The sequence below is a fragment of the Lissotriton vulgaris genome, chromosome 1_1 (genome assembly GCF_964263255.1).
Source record: "Lissotriton vulgaris chromosome 1_1, aLisVul1.2, whole genome shotgun sequence".
Taxonomy (NCBI): Eukaryota; Metazoa; Chordata; class Amphibia; order Caudata; family Salamandridae; genus Lissotriton; species Lissotriton vulgaris.
Window position 1 is genome coordinate 2,143,636,123 of NC_141685.1, and position 21,670 is coordinate 2,143,657,792.

The 21,670-nt window shown below is 44.5% G+C and overlaps 1 protein-coding gene across 1 annotated transcript in view; it reads right to left on the reverse strand.

The window, feature by feature from the left end:
• The window catches only part of EFCAB6 (EF-hand calcium binding domain 6), an 846,383-nt gene that overhangs the window by 530,566 nt on the left and 294,147 nt on the right, over positions 1–21,670 (reverse strand). The window contains exon 12 of the mRNA XM_086922295.1: positions 1,347–1,517. Within this exon, the coding sequence (XP_086778421.1) occupies positions 1,347–1,517 (171 nt within the window). The remainder of the gene's footprint in view (positions 1–1,346; positions 1,518–21,670) is intronic.

Consider the following 21,670-nt stretch of genomic DNA (forward strand, 5'->3'; position numbering starts at 1 on the left):
GGCAAAAGTGTAAAATTAAGTGTGGAGTCCTGTGACTCCGTCTGGACATACTTTTACACTTTTTGGCATTCACAAAACAGGTTAATATGTGGTAAGCCATGTCAGGCGCTGGTTTCCAGGAAGGATATTACCCCAAACATGACGCTTTTAAGCCTGCCTAATCCCTGTGTGCGAAACGTTACATAGCGTACAATTCCACACAGTGGGAAGGGCGTCCAACTGTAGAAAAGCACATGCATTTCTTTTAATTTCTCTGTAGGGAAAATATTTCTACCGTGGAGAAAGTGCTTATCTTGCGCCCCAACAACTAGGGTGTTCCCCTTTCAATCCTAGAAGGGGGCTTACTCCAGCTCTTGAAAGGAGTAACTGTCTGACCATTTTCAGGGTGGGAAAGAATTGAGTTTCAGTTTGTCAATGCCCACGATCCTACACGTTTGTGGGTGTTCACAAACAAACAACCCAAACCATGCCTTGTAACAGTCATTTCTCTCACCTTGCAAGAGATTTACTACCAGTGGCTGGGGGAGCCACACACACTCACTCACACCCATGCATTCACATGCACACATTCATATCACACACTCACATATATATATATATTATATATATATATATATATATATATATATATATATATATATATATATATATATATATATATATATATATATATACACCAAACATTAAATAGAAACATAACACTAGCCTTCTGCAGCATATCTAGACGAGAGCCTCAGAGGTTCCAGGAGGGTTGGGACAGCAGCCTCCTCTCAGCCAATGAGAGGAGGCGGACATCCATACCTCATCACAGAGTGGGATGGGGTCAGAGAGAGTTCTGCACCACTTTGTGACGAAGTGTCAGTGATAGACACTCGACTCTGGACACTTCAAGGCTTAAAATTAAAGTGTCCCGGTCCACGGCTATCAATGACGCTCCTCCTCATCATGAGGGAAAGGTACTCCATGAGCTTTGCCAGGCTGAAGATGTCCGCCCATAGGATTTGTGACACCTTCAGCCTGGCAAAGTTCAGCTCAGGCAGCCAGGTGCCTCCGTGTTTAGCATATGTATAGGACCTGGCTGCCTGATCAGAACATAAAGTGTCTGTCAGGCTTACCTTTCTTCACAAAAATCACAAAACATGTTATGGTTTCTCCCCATAACAAATGTGAACCCTTGCTGACTTATTTACATTTCCAATAAAGAGGAGGTGACGTTTGAGAATTACACACACATCTTCCATGTTTCGGGATTCAGAAAATGTATATGTTTTGACTAAAATTTTTGACATAAAATATGAATGCTAAAACCAAAAATCCCCCATTAAAGAGGCAATACGATCACATACCAAGGATTCATGTTCTTCAAAGAGTTGTAAAAACTGATGGTAACTGAGAAATCCTGTGTGTTCAGGATCAAGGATAATCATGAGTTCCTTAAATTCACAGTCTGCTATCCGAAACACTGTGCAATCTAAAATACGGCGAAATTCCTTTCTGGTGACCTTTCCGCTCTTACTCTGAAAACAGATAAAGCTTGATCATACATTTGTTTCTGAATGGAAAATATACATAGATGTGCCCAGGTCATTAACTATAACAATGTCCTAAGCAACAATACATTTTGCAAAGCATCTTATTTTCAAAAAATGAATTAAAAAGGGCAAAGCAAAGCGGATAAACATACAAGCGAACTAAACTGACATCAACAGAAGCTTAGTACTAGGCTTAGCTAATATTTTGATCAGGGCCTGTGTTATAACAGCTTAACAACGGCAGATGACTAAAAACACAAGTTACTTACCTTCGGTGACGGTTCTTCTGGAGGATGCTCTACCTAACTGCAGATTCTTCACCTTTAGAATGTCCCCAGTCACCAGTCTGCATCTGGTTGATTTAAAACATCAGCATTGCTCCCATGCACTTGTAGGTGGCACCATGCAGCTTCACGTTGGCCTCCTTCTGTCCTGGAAGTGATGAACTAAGCTGCATATTAACGTCAGCCCTGCGCACCAACATCAGTTTCATTCTGAACCCCGCCTGTGCCCTCGGACGAAGACCTCAACAAGAGTCAGAGATACCAGTGTGCAGATTCCTAAATTGGGACCTTTTGAGCTTTGAAAAGAGACCATTCTACAAAATGGCAAGGTGGGAAGGCAGTGAGGAATCTGATGTTAGATAAGAATATCCACCAGAAAGATCTTTACCGAATATAAGTAACTTGTTCTTCAGATGAATATATCTAACCGTAGATTCCTCACCTTTAGATTAGATATCGAAGTCGTAACTCGCAAGGTGGTGGGTGTGCACAATGGCTCAAGATGAAAAAAACCCTGTAGGACCGATGGTGTGAAATGCTCTTCCCGTTGAACCTAGCTTTCAAGGCAGTAGGGCTTTGTGAAAGTGGGAACTGATGCCCATGTCACAGCCTGACAGATATCAAGAACAGGCACTCTATGTGACAACACAGTGGTAGCAGTCTTGGTCCTGGAAAAATGGGCCCGAAATCATTATGGAGGCTCCATCTTGGCCAATGCATAGCAGATTGTAAAAGAGAACTATCCACCTTGACAAAGTCAAATCAATGGTCTTTGTTGTGATCAATGAAAAACATCAAGGCTCCCTCGGGCTTCCAGCTGAAGGAGTCTTTCATTGTCTTTCAAGGCTGAGGCGGAGCAAGGAACATTGGGAGGATGATGGATTGTGGCTGCACTTAGAGAGCTGGAAGCTCACTCAGGCAATCAATAGAAGTTAAAAAGACAAGGAATACCGTTTTCAGACTCGGGGGACATATTGGACAGCTGTGCTTCAGCTTGAAAGGAGTACACATGAGGAAAATAAGGGCAAAATTGAAATCCCACTGTGACATCAGAAAGAGTTTGGGGGAAACATATGTGTTAAACCATTTATAAACCTCATCACAACAGGTGATTTCAATTTAAACAAGGAAGGCTGGTCCGGCGAATGCTAAAAGGCCACAAGGACCAACAAATAGCCCTAGATGTTGCCCACTGCAAGTTCTTGCTGTGCCAAAGATAAAAGAGCCAACAAATATCCAATAGTTGACCAGTAACAAGACGATAACATGGATGCTCATCTCCTGGCATAGATACACTTTGTAAAGGGACTCCTTACAGCAAAGATGACATCCACAACTTTAGCAGGAAGACTAAATGCAGTCAACTGTCACTGTTCAATTTCTATGCAATGCAAAGAGGTGCCGATTGCGCAGTTTTATGTAGTGGACCCTGCCCCGCTGCTCCAACAGGAGATTGTCCTGAAGCATTACCCTGATAAAAGACAGATGCTCATGCCCAGAAGTTCTGGGTATCAAACTTCCCTCGTCAAAACCGGAACCACTTGGATGAATTGGACCTTGTCATTCTTTTGATCTTCAGAACCCGGGACAAGAGAGACAGCTATGGAAAGGTGTACAGGAGTTCGGTGCTTCACTCAAGGTTGTATGTATCTCTTAGAGGCAGCCTTCTTGGAAATCCCAGTATAACAAAGTTTTGACACTGCCTGTTCTCAATGGTGGCAAAAAGATCTAGGAAACGCCTCATTCCTGAAGATACCCTGTGCCACCTTGGAATGTAACCGCCATTAGTTATTCGCCAGGTACCCCGGCTGAGTTTGTTGTGAGTTCCTTTTAGGACCTACTTATTTCACCCTTATTTTAGCCTATCCGAAAGCTGTAGCCTGCTTCGCTTTGCACGTTACACACAGCATGTTGTTTTTGTGCCACAATAATATTTTAGAAGTACAATGCACATGTTTTTGTTTTTGGGTTCTTTTGTCTAGGACTCTGAAAAAATCACACATGGTCGAACAACATCGGGCCACTGTTTGTCAGGGACCAGTTGGCAACTTAGCTTGACATTCAGACACAGCATTACCCCACTTCTGCTGTTTTCAAGTTGAACACCTCATATTATATACCAGAGACTTGCTCTTTGCAGAGAGAGAGTGGAGTTCTTGCAGGGGGAAAGGTCTTAAGATGAACGTGCCAGCTTTGTGCAACCTGAGATGCAGATTAACTAATTGCAAATGCCAGGTATAGTGGCTGGTTCTAATCCCAGAGACCTCTGATATAACACTGTATCCACGTAGTGAGTGAAGGGCAGATATATCATTCACCATGGCAGGACTTCTCATCATATATAGTTTACTTTGAATGCTAATTACTGTGCTAGCATGGATATGTTTTCTAGTTGCTGCACAGTTGTTTCATAATACAGCACAATAGTTTCAATAAATATTGTAAACTTTCCTCATGTATTTCTTTTGTTTATTATGGACATGCATGAGTGAGTAAACCAAAGATGACGATCTCTTTCCACGGTTCCCCTGGTGACTAGAGAGTTGTGTTCTGGGGTGCCAATTTACCTGTTACTCTGTGAAGGTTAGGCGGGAAGGTAAGGCACTATGATCAAGTTGGATGAGGGCCAATAGGTACTGATGTGGTATGGTGACTCAGTCCCTACATTCTGATGTCCTGTGGTCCCAGGCATAGTTATGTTTCCAAACAGAATTCCTGCAACACTACCCCCTCTAGTATGACCACTTCCTGTGAAGTGTGGAAAACCTCTGGACCAGAAGGCACTATTCTCCAAAAATCAAGAGGAAGAAAATCTCTGCTTGGTGTGTGTGTCTGTTTAACCCAGCCTAGAGGTGTGTGGCTAACTACTGACTACACTCCCCTTCCAGTCCCTCATCTAATTTAATTAGTGGGGCTCAAATCTGGCCAGAGATAAAAGAAGTGGGGGCTGGTTTGGGTCCTCTGACATGCTATGCTATAAGATTTATAGAGCGCATGGTGACACAAAGTTATCCCAGCACTAGCCGAGAAAGGAGGCTATTCCACTAAGGTCAGAGGTATTATCTAGAAACAACTTCTTAAAAAGCCAGATCTTGAGAGCTTTACAAAAGTGCAGTTCATGGTCCATGGATCAGAAGGGAAGAGAGTTCCAAAGCTTGAGCGCAGGAGGCCCGCAAGCACTTTGGGCCGCTGAAGAGAAACTCCGGGAGATGGAGGTGGACTACGCCATGTTGTATCCTGCGTAGCTACAGGTAAATCGGCAGGGGAGATCTCACATCTTTACAGACCCTAAAGCCCTACAGCAAGCTATCAATAACTGGGCGAAAGAGCGATGGACCAGTCCGTGACGAGAGCAGCAGGACATGCCTGAAGAGGCTGCGCTGGAGAAACAGAACTGATAGGTGTAACGGACGCTGTTGGGTAATGTGTGGACATAATGGGCTGCGCTGAAGGGGGCACTACGTTACCAGGTAGGAGAGATGAAGAAAGTATTTATTTTGAAGCCTGCTTTAGAAGAGTAATTACTAAACAGAGACTTGGGACTTGGAGTAAGCATGAGCGGATTTTGCGGATTGGCAATCCGCGAATTTTGCGGATTTGCGGATTCGCAATCCGCAAAATCCGCGAATTCCCGCGAATTTGCGGATTTTTTTTTTTTTTGTGTTCGCCCGTGTTTCTGCCAGTTCGCGAGGGTTTTTACAATTTCGCAATTTGCGAACTTACCTGTCGGGTCGCAAGTTTTGCGAACTTGTTGTTTCTACGTGTCCAGCCTGTTTGGGACACTCTTCTTCATCACTGCCACTCTCTGTCACCACTGCCACTCTCTGACTACTCATGCCACCCTCTGGCCCACCCATGCCACCCTCTGTTTCATCACTACACCCTCTGGTTGTCCAGTGTACATTATTTTCGGCAAAGCAAAGCACACCTTCCCTGCCTCAAGTGACCTGAATTAATTTGGGGCTGATTAATGTGTCACAGAATATTTTTTTAGCTGGCACCTGCTTCCTTAGTGCGCCCTGATTAGTGATCTTTTGCACTTGCTAAGTGCTTTCATTGTTGCAAAATTAGTTACAACACCTGCCCTGCCCCAACTGACAATAATGAATTAGGGGCTGATTAATGGATTTTAACTTCCAGCCTGGCTCCTGCTTGTCTCCCTTAGCTGTAATTCAGGACCTTTGTGGCATATGTGTAACTATTCTGAGGTTCAGAGCAGGGTCACATAATAGTTTCAACTGGCAACTGAACTCTGGAGGGGCCCCTCAGGAAGCCCTACAGGAAATGGCTACTAATGATGTGCCTGAACTTTTGAACCTGGTAAGTAGTTACTTTCAGTTTTGCCAAGATCGTATTTCTGCAATTTCGCACTTATTCGCGGGGCGCGAACTCACGCTAACAGTGCGAGCAGCGCGAGCAAAATCCGCTGCTCGCGGATTTGCGGATTTTGCGGGAAATTCGCAAATCTCGCGGATTGCGGATTTCCCGAAAATCCGCAAAATCCGCGAGCGGAACGGATTTTCCGCCCACACCTAACTTGGAGGAGGCTTCGAGCATTAGCAGGGGTAGTTGAGTATTTGTTGGGACTGCCACATGTTTAAGTTATGCATTCAGCAGCGAAGGGTTTGGGGGGGGTTGTGGGGTGGCCACGGGGACAGTAAGTCGAGGTGTTCTTTTGCAAACGCTGTGGGGGCGTGTATGTTGATCCGTTGGGATTTGACGTTTTATAGTCTCAGCTGGCAATATGACTTGAATGGCACACGAGGGCAGGGCCAGTTCCTCAGATTGTTGGCACTTATTAGGGTAGGGAACGTTGGGCTACCTCCGCTCACATGTGCCTTGCACTGTTGCTGTTTTTGCACTGGAAGGGTTTCGGGACAGGGGGGTGTTGGGGGGTGGGGACAGGGATTTGACTTACATGAGGCCATGTTGGGGAAGGCCTGCTGTGGGAGGGGGACAGCGGAGGGGTGGGACAAGTGGGAAGGGGGGGTTGTTGCAGTTGTTGGGTGTTCTTTGTGTGTAAGCTACACGGCAAGTCAATGCACACATTTGCTCACTCCACAATAAGGCTTGTTTGCTTGGGTAATGGTACGTGATCAGCAGGAGGAACGGGAGCGAGGGAGGGAGATACGTACGTTGACATGGAATGCTAGATGTCTAAATAATCATCGTAAGCTCCGGAAGGTGCCGAGTTATCTGCATAGGCAGAATATCGATTTGGCCCTCTTGCAGGAGACGCATCTACCGAAAAAAGAGCCCCATGTTGAGGCATAGGGGGTTGGATGGTAATGTTAATGCAGCAGGATTTACTACGCATGCAAGAGGGGTACTGAATTGGGTAAACCCAAGGTCATCCCTTAGCCCTGCATTGCTCAGGGAGGACCCGGAGGGTAGATATGTCATATCTAAATGTACAGGTCAGGGGCTGGAACTGCTGGTAGTGAACATATATGGTCCCAACTTTTACTGCCCTGAGTTCTTTGGAGATATAGCCAGAATCATTGCACAAGGCGGGGATTCAAAGATACTATGGGGTGGGGACTTCAACTTGGTGAGACACCCAGAATTGGATAGATCGGCGGGTCCAGCTAGGAGTCCGGCGGCGGCAGCAAGGAAGCTAGAGGAGGTTATGATACGTTTGGATGTGTGCGATGTGTGGCGGGTGAGGAATGGAGAGAAGGGGGGTTACACACACTATTCAGCATACCATAACATACACACCCAAATAGATTATTGGATGGCTTCTGCTGCTTTGATTAATAAGGTACGACACTGCTTGACATTGCCACGCACACTTTCGGACCACTCTCCCCTTCTGTTGGTATTGTAGCAACCGGGTAGGCGAATACTGCCTTTCACGTGGAGGTTTCCACCTTATTCCCTACTGGATCCGGTGTTCAGAGAGGAGTTGGCAGTTGACATAGATACTTTCTTTGATGCGAACGCTGGCTCGGTTGATAGCTTCCAAATTGTCTGGGAGGCTTTTAAGGCGTACATCCGGGGGGTGGTGATGGCCAAACATTCAGGAGTGCTTAGGACTATTCATAGAACTTTAGCTGATTTGGAAGGGAAGTTAAAACACCTGGAACATAGGCGAATTGCTGAGGGGGATGCGTACTTAGATGATGAAATTAAGTCGGCACTGGAGGAATACCATGCGGCTGATGATAGTGAAGTAAAACACATGGGGAAGTATGCCACGGCACGTGTGTATGGAGAAGGAAAGAGGCCGGGATCTGTACTGGCACAGTTAATGAAAGCGAGAAGTGGTAAGGCTCAAATTACTGAGATTAAGGCGGAGAGTGGGGAGTTATTGGCTGAGGAGTCGGAAGTAATGTAATGTAATGTAATGATGTCTTGTAAAGCGCATGAATCACCCCACATGGGGTATCTCCGCGCTATAGACCGCTGGGGAACCTGTCCTGGCTTTCCTGTGAGATGGACCCTACTGGGTAACCCCAGGGTGAAACCAGGCATCCCCGGCGTATGTGGGGTGCCGTTGTGGAGATGAGGCAAGCTAATGTCCAGAGTTGCCGAGTGTGATCCCTGGTTAGAGTAGGCACCGAGGCGAGAATTATCGAGTCCGCTGACCATGGTCCACGACCCTGCCGCGTTGGGAATTGAACCCTGGTCCCGGGCCGTCCTCTGCTTCCGGGTCTGCCACCTCTAACCAGTGAGCCACACCGCTCCACTAGTAGCAGAACGCTTTCGACAGTATTATGTGGAGCTTTATAGTTCCAGGTCGGCAGGGTCAGATGAACAGATAGCTGAATATCTAGAGTACATACAGCTTCCCTTCCTCCCAGACTCACATAGGGAACTCCTCATGCACCCGATCAAGAGAGATGAGATAATCGAGGCAATCGGTGGCATGACAGCTGGCAGTGCTCCAGGGACGGATGGTTTGATAGTTGCGTTTTATAAGACATTCTTAGAACAATTGTTGCAGCATCTCGCAGCCCTGTTTGATGAGGTGTACCACGGGCACGGCACCCGCATCTATGAGGGAGGCCATGCTGTTGGCCATACCTAAGCCGGGTAAGACTCTGGATGAGTGCAGGTTGGACTGCCCCCTGTCTTTGCTTAATGTAGACGTTAAAATATTTGCGAAAATATGGGCCATTCGGCTGCTCTGATGTCACATATTCTGGTGGCCCCGGAGCAGGCTGGATTCATTCCTGCGAGGAACCTAACTTATAATATTCATACAATCTTTGATTCTGTGGAGTGACCGTTTTTAAAGCAAGTATTGATGAGAATAGGGCTTGGGCGGTGTTTTTGCAGTTGTTGGATACTCTCTATTATAAACCCACGGCTCGAGTGCGGATTGGCGACTTGGTTACCGCTCCCTTTAATATTACTATGGGCACAAGACAGGGGTGCCCATTGTCCCTGTTGTTGTATGCGCTGGTGGCGGAGCCTTTGGCTTGTGCCTTGAGGGAGTACCATGGGAACGAAGGTTTCGGCTTCCTGACGTATAGAATAATAGTGTTCACATATGCGGATGACACGCTTTTATACGTAAGGGATCCGGGGACTAATTTGGCACCAGTTATCAGGGAGGTAGTCCGATTTGGCGCGCTGTCTGGTCTTCGGTTTAACTGGGATAAATCGCTAGTGTCCCACTTACACCAGCTACATGCGAGTTTGAAATGGAATAACCGTTGCAGTGGACGACTGACTCCGTAGGATATCTGGGCATTAGACTGCACACAGACTCTGATATAGTTTTTAGAGAAAACTATGGCATGGCTATTTCAAGACTGGAAGATGAGGTTGATCTATGGTGTCGACTACCATTGTCCTTGATGGGGTGTATCTCTATTATGAAGATGGTGGTCCTACCTAGATTCTTGTTCCTTTTCACAAATATCCCCTTGGTGCTTCCGCGCACCTTTTTTCTCAGGCTAAGGCAATTGATGATAAAATTGGCATGGGCAGGAAAGCAAGCTAGATTCCAGTGGGGAGTGCTTACACTGCCTTACCACCTGGGGGGGTCTAGGCACTCCGGATCTTGAACTCTACTACAGGGTGGCGCAAGGTGCACAGCTGCATGCTTGGATACATGGTGGGGCGGAAGTCCCCTTCCTGCGGATGGAGCGGCTCTTTGCAGAGCCCCTTCCTTTACCGGCAACAATAATGGAACCTGTTGACCGCAGGACGGGTATAGTGGATTCCTTGAATACTACTAGGCATGCGTGGCACTGGTTGTTACAGAATCAAGCAGGCGCATTATTGTATTCTCCGGCTATGCCACTAGAGTGGGTGAGATGGCTGAGGCCATGTACGGAGCGTGGAGTTATTAAGGCACTGCAAGAACTGAATATGATGGTAGCAGTTGATCTATTTCGCGGTGGGACGGTTTGCACTCTGGAGCAAGCGACCGGTGCGTTGGAGGGAGTCTCGCTCCTAACAAGTTTCCAATTCCACAGAGTGAGGAACGCTCTTCAAGCACAGTTAGGCGATGGTTTGGAAGAACCGCTAGAGATTCGGGAATTGTCGCATTTTATCAAGAGCGTATCACCCATGAAAATGATAACGGCCATTTATAAAATAGCAATGTCACTTAGGACACATAAGTACACAGCAGCTAGACTTGCATGGCAACGTGATCTAGATGTCCAACTGGACGACGATAGGTGGGCATATTGCTGTACAGCTACTAAAAAAGTGTTAATGCACGGCAGACAAAAGTTGGTACATTTCAAATATCTTAACGTAACATATTATACTCCTGAACGATTGTGTAGATATGGCTTGCGGAAGGAAGCGAGATGCGAGAGGTGCAGCGCGCCAGTTCCGGACTTCATTCATCTGGCATGGTTGTGCCCGGGAGTCTATTCCTTTTGGGAAAGTGTATTTGTGAAGTTGGGCAAGGTGATGGAGGCTGAACTTAAACCAGATCCGTTGCTGGCCTTGTTGGGATACTTGAGGGAGCTGCCTAGGGCAATGCGCAGACTGGTCGATATGGAGCTGCTTATAGCCAAACGGCATGTAGCTATATGTTGGTTGAGGGAGCTGCCTAGGGCAATGTGCAGACTGGTCGATATGGAGCTGCTTATAGCCAAACGGCATGTAGCTATATGTTGGATGAGGGGGCGGTCCCGACGCTGCGACAGTGGACACAAGATATGATGTACTGTTCCACGCAATCGGAACATTATAGTGAGTTGCTGCCTCCCAGGAGCAGACCAAAGTATTTTTGGGGTCTGTATATTACCTATGTGCAGGCCAATGCAAGGGCGACTGAAGAGACAATAGAGGAGGACCGTGATGGAGGAGTTCATGGTGTGAATGAACTGGCTGGTATTGGTTGAGGCTTGAAGGTACTGAACATACTACTTTGGACATAGGTGATGATTGGTATGAACGTAAATTGCGCAGTAAGTGCACTAATGGGGAGCCAACAAGGGAAGACTGCAAGAGACCGAGATCATCACAGAACAGGTGCGCATAGAGAATGTTCAAGGAAGGCGCACAGGGGGTATATATATTTTCATGCACACCCTGGTGTGCGGGTTGTCGTTCTATGGGAGTATTGTCTTTTTCTGCGCTTTGAAAGATATACGCCGCCTGCCCGACTTGGGTTGTTGGCTAAATGGCTGTGTACCATGATCAAGTATGTGGGCTAAATATATGGTATTTAGAAGGACTGTAATACAATGATGTGCTGTGTGGCTGTTGCGGACTGCAATAAAATGTTTAATAAAAAAAGAATTTAAAAAAACATTTAAAAAAAAACTTTAAAAAAAAAAAGGATAAAGTGGAGTTATAGCTAGATGTTGGAATGAAATGAGAACTATTGTATCTGCTAGATATAGCTTAGTACATTAAGTATAGTTTGCCCCACTTCTATGCACTGCTAATGACCTCACATAATACATCACTCATGACATGTTAGATGACATCCTGATGAAACTGTCTATTCATTGTGACAGCATCCCTTAGAGCTTGAGGGCTTGAAGTAATTTAACACACCTGGCACATTTTAAAAGCAGAGAGGACAGTACAGGAATTCCTCACTGACAAACCTCAGATCACATACCGCAGATGCAGGACATTGGGCACAATATTAAGTCCTAGTTATCCTGTTAAGAAACCGCAGGACCCAAGGTGGATACAATTTGCTAAGGGATTTTTCAAATATGGCCACTGCGGCATGTGTAAATATGCGAAAGATAAAACAAAACAATTCAAGGATAAAAATGACAAAATGTATAATATCTTGACCAACATAAACTGTAGTACTAAATATGTTGTATACATTATTCTATGTAAATGTGAAAGAATCTATGTTGGGAGTACAATAAGGGCCCTAAAGATCGTGTCAGTGAACACGAGAGCGATAAAGCATAAGGACATGAGATACCCCATCGCAGAGCATGTATAGAACTGTATTGCACAAGGTCCAACCAAAACATTAAAATTTTCCGGTATTGAGCACATTAAACTAAATCCACGGGGAGGAAAAAGAAAACTGAAGCTGCGTAGACATGAGGCAAGGTGGATCATGCGTTTGAGGGCCATAGAGGATGGTCTTAATTTTGATCATGAACTACAATATTTTCTGGGAGATTAGGATTTATACATGAGTGGATAGTTTTCGAACCTTCTAGGAAATATGGTTGTCTAACGGAAATCATATAACCATCGAATTGATTTTATTCGATGGTATATGAATCATGGATGTAGAATATTTTAACAGAAGATGGAAGAATAACATGATGATGCTTTGTTACGGAGGCACATGGAGGCACCTTCTAGACAGAGAGGGAGTGCTATTATGGTCATCTGGGAACCCCAATAGGTTTATGTCCTGCAGGTCGGTTCTATTAAATGGGCATCTTTACTATACTCCCACTGAGGCATGAATGGCGTTTTCATTATGATTTGGATAGTGAATGTGTCAGGTAAGGATAACATGAGAATAGTGGAAACCTTATCCTGACTTTGAATGTTACCGAAATAGGGATGCATTGATGCATGTGTATTCATTTCATGGAATTACAGGTCACAATGATTTATCTCGCACTGGAATAATCTCTAAACCACTGTATGTCGGCTTTACTATTTCTGTTATGGTACTCACTGTGCGCTATCTAGATAGTCTAAGATTGCACTGTCGAATGGAGGAAGGCGACTTTATTTGTTTGTGATGGTGAATACACCAGTTGAAAGTATAATAGGAATTCATTTAAAACTTAACCTTGACTTAGGATTTAATTAAGGAAGGGCGTTTATTGCTGCGTATCTTTATCTCGGAATAGAAGGCTGTATTAAGTTAATATCGAATCTCTAAACCAGTGCCTTATGACTATACTACGTTTCTGATATGGCGCATATTCTGCACCATTTTCACTAGTCTAATATGGTGCCGGCGAATGTGGTCGAGTAGTCACCTCTTTTGTTTCTAAAGAAAGAGTTTAAGACGGAGATATCCCGGAGGCAGCCCGCGTCTTTACCTGCATACGGGTGACAGGAGCGGAGAGAGGTATGCAAACTGATGATTTTTTAACCTCTGCTTGTATTAGTGTTAAAGCTGAAGGGTATACCTTTACTTTCAGGTTCCCCGTACTGCAGGGACCTGCGGAATTTTCGGAGGGATAGACTAAGTTTGGAGTATTAATGGTGGGCTGTCGATATTTATGATAGCCAATTGTTCTGTTATAGTCATTCCAACAAAGAAGGGACCGACAATTATAATACAAGGAGGATTCATTTTCAATTTTGTGAACAAGGATATATAACAGCGCTGGTTTACATGATTTTACTAAGTGGAGGTAAGAGTCAGTTGAAGGTGGGATATATGTGTCTGTGGTTATAGGAACTAGGTGTTGCAATATGAATATTATATTTATGGAAATACATCCTTCTTTGAGGATCTCATACCAGCATTTAGAATTGGACAATTGAATTGTAGTGAAGAATTTTAAGTGGAGTACTTGATCTTGAGAGGTAAGACTACTCTCAAAGGAGGATTATGTGTCTGTGTGGCGAATAACTGACCTATTGAGATGCCTATGCCTCATGTGCTTCAGAATCCAATAGTGACAAGTTTATTACTTTAATCCTTACAGACAAGCAATTCGAATTTAAAATCAGGGTACAAGGTGCACACTTTTTAATTTGGTAATGATTGGAGCATGCCATTCACTCAGTTGGTTAAGATAAAACAACAATAGAAATATTATTGGACATATTACACTAAGAGGAACTAGGTGTAGTAAATGGTAGGAATGTATAGAACTCATGACATTACAAGTGACTTGATTGTTTCTTTAGGATTTCAATGATTAATAATTAGAAAATACGTGCAGAATTATGCTTAAAGAGCACTCTAAGAAACTGTTACATATCATCCATTTTGATTAGTCCTTCTGCACGAGGTTGAAAACTTGGGCTCACTACATGATAAATGAATGTGTGTAATTATGTTATGTACTCCAACCATGGTATTTGTATTACTTCCAGCCGTGAGAAAGTAGTTTGGTTCAATCCCTATAGCGACGAAATGCGTTGGGAGTGGAAGATCCTTTGAAAATAAAAGAAAGAACAGAAGCCCAACTTATTATTGTTCTGTTTGTGATCATTACCATACTGTGATTAATGATAATATGCGTGTGCATCAACAACTGTGAATACACCACGCATGTGCCCAATTTGCTACCACCAGTCAAGTGATAATGGACATACCCAGTGTTCTCATAAATGATGTCATTTGAGATCTCATGAGTGTAATCAATACTATGACTTACCATGGTAAAAGTGATGTAAAATGAGAGGGTATAAGCTATGCATGGGGAAGGCATGAGTTTAGTTCATGTAGTGTTGCTAGTGAGTTCACAAGATGTGCGTATGTCATAATACATTTTGGGTGGGGCACAAATTATAACTTTATGTTATAACTATAACATTAGACTTTCTAATGTTTGTGTAGTTTAACCCTTTGTGTGCGTTGGATGGCTAGGAGCCATTTAACACCACAGTGGGCGTGTGTGTGTCGGATGGCTCCCGGGCGTCCTAGCACCCAGCCACAGGGGAAGCACTGGTGCTCCCCCCTTGTGCTGCCCTCCCAGGTTTCCTCCATATCATCTAATGACATCAGCGCGCACTGAGTGCCGACTTCATTAGATGCAGTCGGACGCGCTGGAAGCCATTTGCTTTCAGCACCTCTATGGGAGAGGGTGAGTTTCTCCCTGGTGAGGGGATGTTTTCAAACAAAGAGGCAAAGGGGAAAGGAAAGGGTTTTACTTTCCTCCAATGTCTTTTTGGAAGCATTGCTACTGTATGCTCACGCACGGGGCGCAATCGTGCAGCAGGAATGCCCATAGAAAGCAGGGAATTTATTTTAAAATCAGTTTAAATTTACCTTGGGAAAGGGCCGCTACCCTTTGGAGAGCATTTTTTACATTTCTGTTGCCCGTTTCTGCCCCACATGGAGGCAGATTGTTTATCTTTTTTTTTGTAGCCAATAGGCCACCAGGGATTTTAATTTTTTTACTTTGGGGAGCGGACCCTTGGGCAAGGGCCGCTCCCCATTACTAGTGTGAGTATTTTGGCTGTTTTTGTCCCCCTTGGGGACAGATCAGCATTATGTTTTTAGGCCCATCTGCCCCCAATCGGGCAGAAGCAATTAGACACCAGGGATTTCTTTTGTATATCTATTTTGACGATGTTGGGGAGCGGCCCTTTGGGGAAGGTTCGCTCTCCTTTATTGGGTAGATTCTTTTGGCTGTTTCTGCCCCCCTTGGGGGCAGAACAGCCTTATGTTTTTAGGCCCCATCTGCCTCCAAGGAGGGGCGGAAGCCACTAGACACCAGGGATTTCTTTTTAATCAATTTCAGTGATGTCAGGGGTTGGCCCTTTGGGCAAGGGCCGCTCCCATTTAGTGGAGTGATTATTTTGGCCATTTATGCCCCCCCTAGGGGGCAGATCGACTTTATGTTATTAGGCCCATCTGCCCCCAAGGGGGGAGCGGGCACTAGACACCAGGGATGGTGAATGCTGTTGTTGGTGAACGGCCCCTTGGGGAAGGGTCAGGCCCCTTTCAGGGGGTGGTTACTTTAGCTGTTTCAACCCCCCTTGGGGGCAGATAAGCCTTATGGTTTTACGCCCACTTGCCTTTAAGGGGGGCAGAAGCCACTAGACACCAGGGATGTTGGTTTCACTAAGTTGTTGTTTTTTAGGAGAGGCCCTTTTTGGGAGTGCATGTTTTGGCTTTATTTTTAGGCCCATCTGCCCCCCAGCTTGGCTGATAGATTGTGTGTGGACTGGTGCATTAGTTGCATATGTAATTGTAGTGCTCTATTTCTCCTTTTTATCATGGTGCAAAGCTTTTGATTAATGTTTGTGGTTTTGGCAGTGGTTGATCTGCAGTTTGCGTCGCTGCAGCTGTTTGCTAAGAATTTTTTTTTGTGTGTTTACTCCAAATGAGTATTATTGTCATGCATGAATTAATTTATTTGTGAGTGGTGTCATAAGAGCAGCATATTTCGCTTATGTTTTGAATGTGGAATTATTTTGGGATTTGTGCACGATGTGTATTGCGCTGTCTAATGTGTAATTTTCTTATTTTTTTTAGTGGGATATTGTTGGTCCTTGCTGCGTCTGTGCATAGTAGGTAGTAGTGAGACTAGCTGTTTCTGGCAAGTGAGTGGTATCGTTTTAGAGTACATAGGTCTTTGTGTTGAAGCCACATTTTGTTTATTTCTTATTTTACAAAGTGTTTGTTGTGGTTGACTTGTTTGTCAAGTTACCTTTATTAGTAAAGATTATGGCTAGCCACAGGATTACTGCTCAGTTGATAGTTGGTATGCTTTTTGAATCTTCATCTGACCATGATTGTGAGACTGACAGTGCATCTGAGGCAGAGGAGGAAGTGCAAAATTCTTACAGTGAGTTTTCTGTCCACGAGGAACCATCTAATGATGAAGCTACTCTGAGGTGTATGAAGTGCCTCTTTTAGAGGAAGACCCTCATGTGTTGATGGTGCAGCAAGAGGCATATTGATTGCAGCCTGTGGCTGCAAGGCTTCCCACTGGAAGTGCTGGAATCTTGGTTGATCCAAACATGGAGCGGCCGGTGTTGCTTGCCTTTATTGCTGATGGAGGGTGTAGAGTAAATTGTGAAACTTTTTTGCCTATACATTTTTTTCAGTTGTTTATGGATGATGTATTTTTAGCTGAGACTGTTGAGCAGACTAATTTGACCACTGAACAGTATTTTAGGGACAACAGTGCCAGACCTAGGCCATGCTCTAGAGGTACCCGGTGGACTCCCACAAATCTGGATAAGATAAAGAAGTTTTTGGGTTTAACTTTTTTGATCGGCTTGATAAGAAAGCCATCCCTGTTTTCATATTGGTCTACCAATCCCTTGATGGCAACTGCCATATTTCCTGCAATTAGTCTTGATCAGTATTTACTTTTGCTTTGAATGCTGCATTGTGTTGATAATGCTTCGCGTTGCTGAAGCATTATCACCCTGACTGTGACCGTCGATTTAAGATTCTGCTACTGTCCTTGATCATTTTGTAGATCGATTTTCAGAGATCTAAACTTCATGGAAAGAAATAGCTGTTGATAAGTCTTTGGTCCTGTTCAAGGGCCATTTGATTTTTAGGCATTATATTCCTAGCAAGAGGGCACGTTATGGAACTAAGATGCATATGTTGTCTGAGAGTAGAACCGGATATGTCTATAATTTGCGGTTGCACACTGGTAGGGATTCCACTATTGACCCTGCTGGTTGTCCGTCCACATTAGGAGTTTCAGTGAATATTGTGTGGGATCTTGGTAGAGGACTTTTAACAAAGGTCACCTTTTGTACCTAGATAACTTCTATAGTGCTGTGCAATTGTTTAAGGAATTGTTCAAAGTGGACACTTGCTTGTGGCACAATTCTCTCTAACCATAAAGGTTACCCAAAAGAGCTTGTTTACAAACAGCTCGAGAGGGGACAGTAGTGAAAAACAACTATCTGTGAAATTTGTGGACAGGAGGGATGTCTACATGCTGAGTACCTTCCATGATGAAAGTACTTCACCTGTGACTGTTTGGTGTCAGGTTGCTGACGTGTGCAAACATGTGTGCATTGTAGACTACAATATTTCAAGGAACAGTGGTCCCTAACAAGTGAAGAATAATAAAAATTCATATAGATCAAGGTTGAAATCCATATAGTCTGTCCAGACGGACAGGGTTTAATAACACAAATGTAGGTATAATCAATCAATTCAGTACAATATCAAAGTGGGACACAGCCTGTGTCCTACTGCTGTACAGAGACATTTGTGACATACATAGACAGGTGAGGCAAGCGTAGGCAGTCTGCATATATTCCAAGTTTTTGTAGACGAATATTTACAGAGAATACACTGTTGTGATTTAGCAAATAATAAAATCAAATCATCCAGTGTAAGGTGTCGACGGCGTTTTGATCCCCTAAAAGTATAGCGGGATCATCATCAGGACATTAGACATTCATGCCTTTAAATTACACAATGGTATGCGGTTCACATCTGTGAATTTGGCGGTTTATGCTACGACATTTCTAAAGCGGACTCCTTCACAGATGTGAACCGCATACCATTGTGTGACGCGCATGTGCGCGGTTGTCCCCTTCCGACTCACTGCCAGAGATCTCGACAGGTATCCTGAGCTTGGTAGCAATGTTGTGGAGTATTGCACACACGGCCACGATGCAGCAGCAGACCTCAGGCTCATATTTCATGGCCCCACCAGTCTTGTGAAGTATGCGAGACCTGCTCTTCAAAAGGCCAAATGTCCTCTCAATGCAATTTCTTGTGCGTATGTGTGCAGCATTGTATCGCCGTTGCTGTGGTGTAGCAGGGTTGAGGTATGGGGTGAGGAGGTACTCACGGAGACCGTAGGCACTGTGAACTAAATGAAAGAAGCAGAGGGGAAGTTGGTGTTCTGTGCAGCTACATGATCACAGTGTACTATATGGGGGCATGTGTACTTACCTAGTAGGTGTCCTTTGCCAAAGTCTCCCCTGGCCAGTCGTGCGTGAATGCCGCTGTGCCGGAATATGAAGGAGTCATGTGTGCTCCCCGGGTATTGTGCCACTATGTACGTGATGTAAGTCTTAGCGTTGCACACCATCTGGACATTGAGGGAGTGGTAGGACTTGCGGTTGTGGTACATGTATATTCTGTTTGTGCTGGTGGGCAGATGTGGATGTGGGTACAGTCAATGCATCCAATTACATGTGGGAAATGCGCAACTTAGTAGAAATGTAGCTTGGTCTCATTTAAGTTCTGTTGGGTAGTGGGGAATGAGATGTAGTGGTGTAGCCGGGTCAGCATAGCCTCCAGGAAACTCCTTAGGCAGCGGGACATGGTGCTCTGGGATATCCCCCCTGCAACAGCGACTATCCCCTGGAAGCTTCCGGAGGCCAGTAGGTGCAGGCTGCACAAGACCTGGACATGGGTGGGCACGTCATTGGTCCTCCTTGTTGGGTGCTGCATCAGGGGGTCTAGGTCCCGGATCAGCTTTATGATCATTGGCCCATTCAGGCGGTACTTAGAGTAAATTTGCTCTGCAGTTTGGCCTAGCAGGGTGACCCGCAGGCGGAATATTCGCTCCTGGATCCTGCGTCTGTTCCGTGCTGCAGCCTGGAGCCTACGCCGCCTGACCACCATGTAGAGTCCTGGCATTGTCGTAGTCATCATGCTACTACTGTGGTTCCTTAAGTGTGTTTGTTCAGCACTGCACCTGTGGCTCATTAGTTGTTTTTTTTTCTTCATTGTTACCACCTGCTTTTGGTTCTCCTTAAAATGCGCCTCGCAAATAACGATTTTCAGCTTTTTCGGTATTTGCGAGTTTTCATGAATGGCGCTTGAGAATATTTTGCGAAATCGCAATTTAAATCGCAGAATGCATTGATTCTCACTATTTCCGATTCGCTATGGGGGTTCCTCCTAGATTCTGCGATTTATTTTGCGATTTCGCAAATTTATTTTTGCAAATTCGGACATTCTGTGTTTTTGGCATGATGAATTGCTTTTCTGGTAATTGCGATCGCAATAGCTAAATCGCAGCTATTGCGGTCGCAATTTTGCTTCATGAATCTGGCTGGTGCCTAGACATAGTTTTACAACTCACGAGCTGTGAGTCATTGGTTCAGGTTTTTAACCTTTTAATTATTAACAGTGCATTTCCTTTTTGTGAAACCTCTTGTTAATCAAAATTTTAGGTTCAGAACCTTCAATCCAATCCAATCCAATCCAAAAATCTTTATTTCGGCCATTTAGACCATCAAAGATACATGCAAATACATACAACAATATTAAAATCATCATTGGAATGTAAACAAATACAAGTAACGACACTTCTTGTCAGTTTAAAATCGAATAGATAAAATACATAAAAGGGAACAACACAATTCATGTCATGAGAATAAAATAGACAATATGATAAAAGGCATTTACCAACGGAAGCCATAAATTACAGTGAGGCAGTGGCAGAACATTCATTCTATGTTGGTTTATCCTTAATCAACTTGGACCTCATACGCCACATGGCAAGAAGAAATTTTGAAACTGCAAAAACAATATGAGGGGAGGAGTCAGATTTCAATATTCTATAGGATGTCAGGCAGTTCCTTATAGCCATGTTCCTGCATAGGGGCACCAACCAATATTTCCTTGGGGATTTATAGGTTGGGCAAAAAAACAGAACATGGATTTCCTCCTCATCGCACAGGTTGCAGCCAGGGCATAATTTATCCCCTCCATTGGTCCATTTACTAGTGAAGGATTTAATTGGCAGGGAGCCAAACCGCCACTGTATAAACAGCTTCCTTGCCATGGTCGGATAAATAAAATCCAGAAAAGTTTCAAACTTATAAGAATTTTTGGATTGAGTAAAACAGTGAGTTAGGGTGCCGATACTAAGTGCAGTCATGTGGGATGCAAGATTTTGTTCCTTGTATACTTCCACTAGTCTTTTCTGGGGGACCTTGTTACAACCAATTTCTGGAGTCACCCACAGCTCATTAAAACCAAGCCTGAACAATTCTTTTTTAACAAAGGCTAGCCAGGGGATCTTGTCATTGTGATTTAGGTTCATGACATGTACAAGATCTTGCCTATAGTGACTAGGCTCCTTTGTTGACCAGAGTCTATGCCAGAATCTTATGGGTTTGGATTTGAGATCCTCCCTGATGGAAGGTAAACCCAGATCAAGACGTAGGGGAAGCAGGGGAGTTGCAGTTGGGAGGGCCAAAAGACGCCTCATAAAGTTATTTTCAGCACTTACCAACTCAGTTGCCGCTTGGTGCCCCCATAGCTCGCTACCATAAAGTGCGGCAGGTTTCACTTGCACTTTATACATCTCAACTGCAGGAGCTATAGGTTTGTATGTTGAGGTGTTAGTAACCTTTAGAATAGCCCCAGAGAGTTGGGAGAGCCTTATTCGCGAGCTTGCGATCTGTGGGCCCCATGAGAGGTTCTCTTGAAGGGTTACACCCAAATACTGAAATGTTTTGACCCTCTCTAGGACCGTAGAATTTAGGGATGGGTTGGGTCTAGTTGTAGAGGAGGGGTTAAAAATCATGTATTTGGTCTTCCCTGCGTTTATCTCAAGGCCATACTGCCTACAGAAGAGATCAAAGCCATCAAGGATTCTCTGGATTCCCATGGGTGATTTGGAAAGCAGGAGGGTGTCATCAGCAAACATAATTGCTGGTACCCTCCTGCCTGCCAAGACAGGGGCGTCATTATCCCCAACATTAGCTAAGTGTGAGATGACGCTGTTCACATATAAACAGAAAAGAGTGGGGGCAAGGACGCAGCCCTGCCTGACCCCCCGGGAAACAGGAAACCTATTTGTT